Source organism: Alnus glutinosa, chromosome 7 (assembly GCF_958979055.1).
Source record: "Alnus glutinosa chromosome 7, dhAlnGlut1.1, whole genome shotgun sequence".
Lineage (NCBI taxonomy): Eukaryota > Viridiplantae > Streptophyta > Magnoliopsida > Fagales > Betulaceae > Alnus > Alnus glutinosa.
In genome coordinates this window covers 29,637,338-29,647,779 of record NC_084892.1, presented here as the reverse complement: position 1 = coordinate 29,647,779, position 10,442 = coordinate 29,637,338, and the positions used below count along the sequence as shown (strand labels likewise).

Sequence of the window (10,442 nt, the reverse complement as noted above, 5' to 3'; positions counted from 1 at the left end):
TAGTAAATAATTATCTCTTCAATAGATGATTAGAATCCTTTAATGGTGTGTTTGGTTGGAATAAAATGTAGAATAATATTTTACTTTTTTCAAAAATAAATTATATTTTATTTAAATTTTATCTTACAAAGTTAAACATTGTAATTCGTACAATGAATTAGAATAATATTCTAATAAAAAAAATTTAACACCCAAACAGACCATTAATTTGACAAGATTCTGATAATCTAGTGCTGATGTGGCAACATGTACGTGGGTCTGCGTAAGTTCAACGGTGATAGCTTAGAGTACAGGAGCTAAACCCAAAACAACAATTGGAGAATAAAGCAACTAAATTGATAACGATATTCCGGTCATTATACAGGCTAGGTACCACCACACAATAACAAAAAAAAAAAAAAGAAAAAAAAGAAAAAAAAAAAAAAGAGGAAAAAAGTCTTCAATTTTTTTCAGTTCAATCTATTAAACTTGGCTAATGGTGTTTCATAAAAAAAAAATTAGACCATTATAGCAAGTTCAAGATTTAGGCTCACACAATGGTTGATCGAATTCGTCCGAGAAGTTGCCCTGTTTAATACATAAATTAAATGAATTATTTGTATCAGTCCATCATTAAACTAATGCATTGTTAGAAAGATTGACGCATATATTTAAACTTAAAAGCTTAAGGACACGTTTGATATACGAAATAGTCATTCCTTTAGAAATAGGAATAAATATTACTAAGAATATAAAAAGTTAGAATGAAAATATTATTCTTATTCGTTTGTTTGGCCGCATCACATATGCTTTTATTGGAATTAAACTAAAATTCCTAAACTACACAAGATTTATATATATAGTAGACTCTTGACCAACAAGAAATGTCCAACCGTCTAAAAAAATTGCTTCAACAATTATCAATTGCAAAGTCAACGACTTTGAGGTTGTGTGTGTCTAATGTGACAGTACTATTTCCAAAGATAAGAACCAAGAATCCAGAACCAAGACTATGATGTTTCCCGCCATTGGATCAGGAAAAAAGATCAAGTCTTTAGAAACCATGCTATAGACACTATTAGATCAAATAACTTTAATATATATATATATACAAGCATTTGGATTTTGAGCACATATTTTACATCAAAAGCACCATGATATTGATGTCGATCATAATAGTATTATACATACACACACACAGCTCGAAATGAAAGTACAAATATCAAGTCCACATGGGCAATTTTATTCCACTTGATTTTTTGCCGCCATATGGCTAAAAACTTGCTTTAGAATCAAAGTATGAGGGCCTGATCACGTAATTGTTCTTGATGGGGATTGGCGAATAAGGCAGCAAAGATGCTTCCATGCTACTTGCTGTAAATTTGCAGGCATCAAGGGTGGAGCACACGTCTGATGTTTCCAGAAATTTCACTGCATCGGCTAGGAGCTGAGGCCCATACATCAAAACCATCCTCTTGCACTGCCAAATAATTAATTAAGATATTAGTAAAAAGCTAAGTTAAAAGCTTTTCCCTAACCATGAAAATCGCATTCCAATTCATGTTCCAATTAAATACTATAAACTAAGAAGAAGACCTGCTTCTTCTCTCTGATATTTTTCTTCTTCTACTGTCTGATTTTTAACAATCCAACAGATAACATCTTTATATATATATGTCATCCTTGTTTTGGTTCTCGACAAGGGGTTGTCGGCTCGTCATTGATAATGTATCATCAGAGTCGACACATTGGTTAAAGCGCTATCTGTGGCGACCGATGTCATCATTGATAATGATATATCAATGACGGCATTAAAGTTGTTGTTGATATATAACCTTTCTTGACGGAGCAACTACAACGACTTACTATCAACAACTGATCGTCACTAAAAGGCATTAGCGATGACTTTTGAACCTTTTGTCATTGCTAAAGAACAAAATTCTTGTAGTGGTCATTGAAGCGTTCATGACCTCCACATAGAGTAAGTGGCCATGAAAAATCAAAGCAATCATAAATCCAATTGATTCAGACAACAAGGTCATTGTGGTATAGGGGGAGTTTTTGTTGTGAATGGTGCAGACATCAATAAAATGTCACAACTGACTTAATTATTGATCAAGTGAGGGCATCTGCCATTAGTGGAATCTCTCTTCTAATTCAACATATAGTAGAGAGGGTATGCTTGACCTAATTTCTTTGATCAGAACTCCCTCAAAAGAAGTTAATTTCTTAAGATTCTCACCTTTACTCTATGGTACTCCACAGAATTAGAGATCTTACATGCCTTAAAAAGCGACCCGAGGATTTGATGCTGATATAAAACAAAGACAAGATGTTAGTTGTATATTCAACAGTAAGCGTAACGAAGTCAGAGCTCATAATTTCATATTCTAATATTAATTAAATAATTAAATCAATCAATTTTTTTTTTTTTTTATATATTTTTTACATTGGTTGTACTTTTGGTCTATTATGATTCTTAATAATTCTTTAGTTTGGTTGGGTTTAACAGGAGTCCAATTCTTATTAGAGTTAAGTTTGCTTTTCCTAAAAATATTAATTGCTTTCAATTCAAGAACGGCGGAAGAATATGCTTTGCTAAACCTTAGGTGTAATACTTGGGAAAACTATCTCTTTGTCCGATGAGATCGGGTGCAATAAAGGTGTTAAGAGTTTCAGATTGCCAAGGTATACTTGGGTTGTAGACTTTATAAGCCTTGGGTAAATATCTTCCTTTAGAGTGTTTTTTGTAGAAGAGTAAGGCTCAATGGACTTTATTATGGTATTAGACCTTTAAGGCCTTGAGCAATGTTGCGCCTTCCATCTTGTTGTACACGTGTTTGGATAATAGTGTCACACGTGAGGAGGCGTGTCAAGAGTCCCACATTGCCAAGGTATACTTGGGTTGTGGGCTTTATAAGCCTTGAGCAAACCTCTTCCTTTAAGATGCATTTTGTGAAAGACTAAAATTCAATAGGCTTTATCAAAAGGTGCTGATTCATGTGAGAGGGCACTTGGGCTGAACATATGCATATTCCTTCCATGGGTTGAAATAAATTATTGAAAACATTAATGTTGGCCTATATGTGTTTAGGAAACGGTGCAAGTACATACCTGAGATTCAGGATCTTTCAACTCAGAAAGCACGGCTGAAACAGAGCGTTGGCAAAGCCCTTCTCTAATTTCGTCAATTCGAGAAGAAGCCATTTCAAATTCTTGACAAAGACGGTATCCTCTGCAGAATTCATCAGGTTGTACAGTGGATACATCTAAGAAGAACAGAGGAACAAAATGGTCCACCAAAGTGATACACTATATATGTAGCAAAAAAAATTAAATTAAATTTAAATTTAATCATTTAATTAATATTGCAACCTCAACGATATCAAACCGATTAACTAATAAAAAAAAAAAAAAAAAAAGAGGCTATTACCTCCTGTCTCAAAGAGCGTGCCCGGGAGCAGCCATCGTGGAGGATGTCGACGACCATAGTCTGGGTCTTGTTTTCACCGAGGTAATCAAGTGTCTGGGTCATATACTCCTCACACAATGTGCACCCTTTTTGGTTCCTCGAAACATGTTCCAAAACTGGAACTTTGAATTCTTCATCCTGGTGGTCGATCTCCATAGCTGAACCAAAACGTATGCCGACATCAATCAATTTTTTCAGATTCTCATGACAAGATCAACAGGTTAATTACTTCCCAATAAAATAAGAACAAGCACAAAATCTGATGGTTCAGGCAAGTAGATAGAGCATAAAATTTGCACCTTCAACTGTTACTCCATGATAAACTGTTATGATTTTAAAACTTAAGTACAATTTTAACCATATATATATATATATTTTAACCATATATATATATATATATATATATATATATATATATATATGCTTTTGAACACCTTCTTTTGCAAATCAGTTTTAAAAAGTGAATTATTTGTATTATTTGAAATCAAAATCAACCACCATTTCAAATCGATCAAATGGGTTACAACTTTATGTCTGAGTCATAAAAGGAGCGGCCTATAAACTGGATCAAAATATTTTATTACTATGCATGAGCGTTGTGTTAAAATATGTATCAATATCGATAGAGTCGTCGGCTGTGAAGCGTGATGGTATATTACGATATCATTGGATTTGTATCATAAAGGATAATTAAGAAGTGAAAAGAAAATGAAAATAAGTAAATGCTCAAGAACAAGAGATAGGTTTAGAATTCATTTGAGAATTTGACCAGTAATCTCATTCTCAGAGACGATCCTTCCATTCCCACTATACAACGCAGGGTTCCCTAGTCGTCCAGCATCACAAGCCCAGATAGCACCCAACACTGAAACAAATAAGAGCCCAAACCTCACGTACTCCAAGTCCATGGTGCCTGCAGATCTGCAGAAACACAAATGGTGATTAATTCATAGTTTGAACACACACATTTTGTGTTCAAACTATGTGTGTAAACTTGAAACAGGGCATATCATAAACCAAAGACCTTCACCTGCAATCCCAAAAGGCAGGTAAACCACCCCACAAACACAAATTCGACGAGGATATGGAACCTCAACAGGGAACCTACGATATAAAAACCACACGCAGAAGACAAAGCAAAAGTAATAAAAGAATAACATAAGAGTAATGCCAAGGTTCAAGACAAAACAACAACTGAGAAAACTAGGGAAAATGACTCGCATCTCCGAATGCATGTCAGAACAAAGTTTCCGGGTAATATCGTAGTTGTAAGACCAAAGCTCTCTGGCTTTTGTGTTTGTAAGAAAGAAACAAGACAAAAGTATAAATTAGACATCGATATAACCGAGATGACTGATATTTCCCTTGTAAGGAGATCCGGCGCTTTGGTCCATTCTTTCCGTTTGTTAATGCTTTTTAAATGGGATTTTTTTTTTTTTTTTTTTTTTTAATATGCTTTTTATCAAACAAAGCGTTGGAATGATTGTTTCTACTTTTCAAAAACTCCTCAATAAGTCGTCGAGGTGACATTTTGGGATGAGGATCCCTGCGGTTCGGATCTATGTTAATCTTTGAACCTCCCCTTTAGGCAAGAGTCTATGCGAGGAGACTCCCTTATTTATGCTGGTGTGTGTTTAACAAAAGAAAATGCTTAAAGTACTATAATTTTTATTAATAATTTTTTTACAAGTTGATGTAACCGTTTTAATTAGTGAAATGATTAAAAACTTTCCCTTTTAATCATTTTACTAATTATAGGCTGTTATATTAATTTGTAAGTGATTTATAGTAACATTGTGGTAGCCTTAAATGCACTCGCAAGCAAAATATTTATATCACCGATATTTTAGATCGATTTCTTAAGATTAATGGTATCGTAGACTTTTTAAAATTTCATTCATTATTTTTAATAAAATCATTCAAATTTTATCATCACTAAATTAAGATAAATGATTTTTTTATTTTTTTCATCTAGTATATATCTCCATACAATTTTTTGCAAATTGGCCATTTAATTTATGGAACTCACATGTGAATTTGTGTGGATCTCACAAATTTAATAGTTGATTTGCAAAAAAGATAGAGAACAAATGTATAAAAGATGAGCGTGTATCTGTTCTCCTGATTTAATGAGATACGGTGAATTAAAGAAAAAATTATGATTGTTTTAAAATTTTCATTAAATTATCCTAAAAAACTTAAGATATGCCGATCCCAATTTCTTTTTGCTATAATGTGTCCACGTGTCAGCAACAGTAGATACAGCCTACAGGATCAACTACATTAAATAATAGAGAAATGTTTAATGAAAAATAGAAATCGACCCAATATAAAATATGCTAAAATCTTTTAGCTTCTGAATGACGAGTACAGTAAGCTGGCAAAAAACATAAATCAAATTAGCAGGTTTGCCCGAGAGGTTAAGGGGGAAGACTTAAGATCTTCTGCATATTAAATGCGCGTGGGTTCGAACCCCACAGCCTGCATTATTGTATTTAAAAAAGATAATAGAAACCTTACTTTCTAATCTTTTACTTTTTTTTTTTTTTTTCCACGCATCAAAAAGGTTGTATAAATTAGTTTTTTCCATTATAAGGGAAAGATATAACAAGGAAAACCAAAAGTGTGAATGCTTCTAGAAAATTTGGAAAAAGAGGCTCAATATGCTAAATTTGTTTGCATGATAATTAACACTCCTGTGAACCTTGACTGTTGATCAGCTGTGAAGTTTAGCTAACAAGCCAAGGATGTCTAAGGGAAATCCTCCGATGTGTCGTGAGATGGCTAAACCTATCGAATAGCAAGAACCATTGCCAAAGAAAGTTATCCAACTTAAGCTCCAAGGCTGAGTTGGCCTCAAGCAAAGCTGCCACTGCTTCACCAACATTAGGTACAAGGGGGAGCTGATAGATGATTTGGTCCAATCTTGAAAGTATTACTTCCATTCCTCTTTACATGGTTGAGGAAGCAGTATTGTGCGTTTAATTAGGACAAAGTTTCCCTCTAAATTAGATTGGACAACATTCTTCCAACCCAATCAATTAAGCTGACATATGTCTAAAATGCAAGTGAGAAGATCACATCAGTACTACTTGATTACCATTGCATGACCTACAAGAAGTCCCAACTTCAGCCAGATCTTACTACTCATCAATAAAACACAATATATAAATATGACTCTTGTGGTTTCCATCAAATATGACTTCCACCGGCTATATATGACAAACAGCTTTACAAGCAGCATAATAACTTAACAAGGATGAAAAGCAAAGTACGGACTGAGAAACTCAATACTGACCCAAGTAAACATAGTTCTGAACCAGGAACTACAACTCTACAAGAGTAGGCAAAGGGGGGTTAAAATAAATTAGAAGTCAGTGGTTGATGGGGATCTTGATCGACTCACTGGGTTACCTCAGGTTTAGAGTTGGATTCTTCTTTTTCTTACTTTGCTTTGTCATAAGCAATGAGAACCTAGCAAATCCAAACTTCTTTCTCTTAGCAGGGAACTGCTTGTGACTGCTTTCCCTCTCAGCCTTGGGAGAAGAAGGTAGATCACCATATTGTTTACTAAGCATCTGACCCAGTGACACCTTTCGCTTCCCGGAGCTTCTCTCAGCCAGCATCCCCGATTCAAACTCTTCTGGCATAAGCAGCTTTCTGCTAAGTATTTGTCCTATTGACAGGGTTGGCTTCAAAACAGGAGTGGATCTATCATTAACCAGATTCAGCCCATTCACGTCAACTAGATGGGACTCTCTTCGATGGTGAGATGGACAGGAGTTCTTAAACTTGGTAGAGTTATGAACAGAACGTCTTTTCTGGCCATGCTCAGATCTCCATTTGCGAAGAGTGTCTTCAACAGCGAGTTTTTCCATGTTTGCCGCTTCCACTCTGTTCAGAGCTTCTTCCAATGCTTTCTTACTGGTTTTGACTTCCTTTGTAGCTTCCTCTACCCTTTTCAAGATTTCCATTTTTGATATATTTGCTTCATCGACTTGAAGCATAGCATCTATTACTCTCCTTTTTGAAAGCTCTTCTGCCTCTTGAGCTTTGCGGATCAGAGATGAGTACTCTTCAGATGAAAGAGTTACTCCGCCAGGATTTTGCAAGTATTCTCCAGACGAGGTTGTGTGGTTTGATAGAGCCTTGATCTCTGCAAGAGCAACAGCTTCAGTCGCTCTAGCTGCTTCCTTCATTTTCCTGGCTGCAACCAACCTGATTTCAGCTGTTTTTATTTTAGCTTTTGTCTGTTCAATCTCGGACATTGCTCTCAAAACTTCTGATTTTGCAGCTTCTCCCACTTTTTTGAATTGCTCTGCCTCGTAACACAATCTTTGGAGCTCCTTTGAAATATCCAAAGCATCATCAGACCCAACTTTAATTTCAGAATTTTTTGCCAACCGTAGCTTTAGTCTTGTTTGGTTTAGCTCCTCCTCAAGAGATGATATTTTTGAAGAATTTTGAGTTAGCCTCTCCCGAGTTTTTTCAAGTGAGATTCTTTCCTTTTCTAGTTTCTTGTTGAATGATTCAACAGAAGCTCGAATGTCAGCGAGATCATTAGTAGTCCTGGTAAGGTTCAACTTAGCTTGTTTGAGTTCAATTAAGATTAAACCTGGAGCAGAAGAAGGGCAGGGGCTCAAACCTTCCACTGAATTCGGATTCTCATGGTTGCTCTCATCTCCATTTTTCACCAGACGAATCATGTTCTTATCATCCATATCTGTCTCAAGGGTCACACTAAATTCAGATGCTTCTTTTTGTAACTTTAGTTTCAGCTCTTCAACAATAGTTTTAGTGGCTTCCAGTTCTTTCAAGACATCCAGTGTTTCTCTTTCTTTCACAAACAGATCTTTCTCCAACTGTGCTGCCTGCTCCTCTAGTTTTGAAATGCCAACCTCTTCTATGTCATGCTGCCAATACAGAGAACTTGTCACAGTATAATAAAAAATCATAAAGTATACAGATGCACAGATATGAGTTGTCATTCCCAGTATTGAGTTAGCTAGTGCTAAATATATACAGGAGATGATATGACAGATGAAACTCCTTCCCAGCTTTACTTTTGATTCTATGGGGCAGCCAGAAAAAGTAGAAATCTTGGCCAAAAACGAAAAGGTCAAGAGGCGTTCAAAACGAGTTTGGCAACAAATTGCTCAGGCGCACACATGCACTTCTTTGTGACAGGATGCACCATGGCATCACACTATAGCATGATACTTGAGCCCATGATGCAACAATGATTTAAGTAGCAAAATAAAACATAAATGAATAAATCATAGGTAAAGTTTCTAAAACATGAATGCACAATTCTTATAGACTTTCTAAGTAATGTGTATTAGGTACATTATAGTGTATATATATATATATATATATATATATATATATATATATATATATATATATATATATATATAAAAGGCATATAAGGGTAGATCAACTCATCATAGCAGGTTCAAGAACAGCCCTATTGATGTTTCGAAAAGAATCCGAAAGTTAGACCCATTATAGCAGGTTAAAGAACCATGTTCACATAATGGTGGATCACATTCCTCCTAGAAGTTAAGTACACAGTTTGCCACTGAGATTAATCATCTGCAGGTCATATGAAATAGCAAAGAGAACCCTTCACACATGCGAAGGTCATCCTAAGGATCACATTCGTTATAAACCACATTCATAGCAAAATTTGTCAGCCATCGCGTAGCATATGACTTGAATCTAAGGTCCGAGATTGACTACACGTTTAAACAAACTGTGAAAATGGGTTGCTCTACTTAAAAATCAACAACTTTGAAGAACAAGTAACACCCATTTGCCCTGAAATTCCCAAACTAAAAATCTAAAACATCTGCAGTATAAAAACACAAAAAAAAAGGCACTTTTCGCACACAAACAGTAGCTCAAATCCCAACCTTTACTTTGCAAGCAGAAAAACCCGAGAGAGAGAGAGAGAGAGAGAGAACCTCGGCTTCAGCGAGCTTGCTGTTGTGGTGGGGTTTCCAGTAACCGAGTCCACCGAATCGACTCACCGCTTCCTTCACCGACTCAAACGGCGCCGAAGTATCGATCTCCGATCTAAGACTGTCACACTTCGGAGCGCCCATTTTCACACCCGAATCTGATATTTCGGTAGTAGATTCCGGTTCCGTTTTCAAACCACCCGTTGTTCCAAGGGTTTCAGCCATTAGAATGAGTTTGAAGAAAAACGACAAAGCGTACGGCAAAACAGAACCCTAGGACTCACTATGTGGTCGTTTGTGCGTTAGAACTGAACGACGACGATGATGATGTTTGGGACTATAAAAGAGAGCGAGGAGCGAGTACACAGGCCACAGAGACAGACGGAGGGAAAAAAGCAAAAAGAAACCCTTGAATTTCCTGAAAAGCCCTGGTGTTTAAAGCATTTTACGCGGCCATATCTGTGGCTAAGAGGCGAAAATATTGCCAACTCTTTTGCCCCTAGTGAGACTTGAGAAAAAGAGAAGAGAGAAGCTGGGCATTGATATTTGAAATACGTGGGCCCTAGGGGAGAAGTGATTTTTCAACGGCAACATGCACTCTAACGGGCTTCTGCGCTTCTTTCAGAACATCATGAAACCACGTTAATAAAGGAAGCACTGTGCTCAAAAGTACTTCCTATAATTGACTTTAATCAGGAAAATAATTTTTTTTTTTTTTTTTTTTTTTTAAATATCAATTATGTAATGTTCCATAAATTTCTAAATAATTTTGTAATAGGACTTGTTTGTCGAGCAACAATACAGAACAGCAACCGTTCATGTAACTTTTTTTTTTTTTTTTTTTTTTTAATTATATTTTTTACTACTAATCAACATTAAAACATTCCCACTTTTTATATCACATCAATAATTTTTTATTACTATTCAAATAAAAAAATTCACTACAATACAAAATTTTTTCACTTTTTTATACAAATTTTTTTTATTTTATATCACATCATTACTTTTTACCAATTCCAAAACTAACA

The 10,442-nt window shown here is 35.5% G+C and overlaps 2 protein-coding genes and 1 non-coding gene across 3 annotated transcripts; 1 reads left to right on the top strand and 2 right to left on the bottom strand.

Annotated features, from left to right (window-relative positions):
• Positions 1-1,152: 1,152 nt before the first annotated feature.
• LOC133872779 (uncharacterized) lies at positions 1,153-4,820 on the bottom strand. Its single transcript, XM_062310382.1, has 6 exons — positions 4,482-4,820; positions 4,221-4,372; positions 3,413-3,609; positions 3,094-3,291; positions 2,222-2,290; positions 1,153-1,459 (listed from the first exon to the last, which is right to left on the bottom strand). Exons 2-6 carry the CDS (start codon positions 4,357-4,359, stop codon positions 1,253-1,255), a joined length of 810 nt encoding a protein of 269 aa, XP_062166366.1. The 5' UTR covers positions 4,360-4,372; positions 4,482-4,820; the 3' UTR covers positions 1,153-1,252.
• A 1,033-nt stretch (positions 4,821-5,853) lies between these two features.
• On the top strand, positions 5,854-5,937 carry TRNAL-UAA (transfer RNA leucine (anticodon UAA)). The gene has a single exon. It is a non-coding gene; the product is annotated as a tRNA-Leu (tRNA).
• Positions 5,938-6,591: 654 nt separating this feature from the next.
• Positions 6,592-9,779, bottom strand: LOC133874364 (WEB family protein At2g38370). The gene is made up of 2 exons (XM_062312262.1): positions 9,418-9,779; positions 6,592-8,364 (listed from the first exon to the last, which is right to left on the bottom strand). The coding sequence occupies exons 1-2, from the start codon at positions 9,637-9,639 to the stop codon at positions 6,862-6,864; spliced, it is 1,725 nt and encodes a 574-aa protein (XP_062168246.1). The 5' UTR covers positions 9,640-9,779; the 3' UTR covers positions 6,592-6,861.
• Between the last annotated feature and the right edge of the window lie 663 nt (positions 9,780-10,442).

What these genes read in the sequence shown, in the direction of transcription:
- LOC133872779 (XM_062310382.1), bottom strand. Translation starts at nt 4,359, where the DNA reads ATGGACTTGGAGTACGTGAGGTTTGGGCTCTTATTTGTTTCAGTGTTG. An exon ending in TGAAAGATCCTGAATCTCAG is followed by an intron (nt 2,291 to 3,093) that starts GTATGTACTTGC and finishes GTTTTATATCAG; the next exon opens with CATCAAATCCTCGGGTCGCT. An exon ending in TGGAGTACCATAGAGTAAAG is followed by an intron (nt 1,460 to 2,221) that starts GTGAGAATCTTA and finishes ATTATTTGGCAG; the next exon opens with TGCAAGAGGATGGTTTTGAT.
- LOC133874364 (XM_062312262.1), bottom strand. Translation starts at nt 9,639, where the DNA reads ATGGCTGAAACCCTTGGAACAACGGGTGGTTTGAAAACGGAACCGGAA. An exon ending in GCAAGCTCGCTGAAGCCGAG is followed by an intron (nt 8,365 to 9,417) that starts GTTCTCTCTCTC and finishes CTGTATTGGCAG; the next exon opens with CATGACATAGAAGAGGTTGG.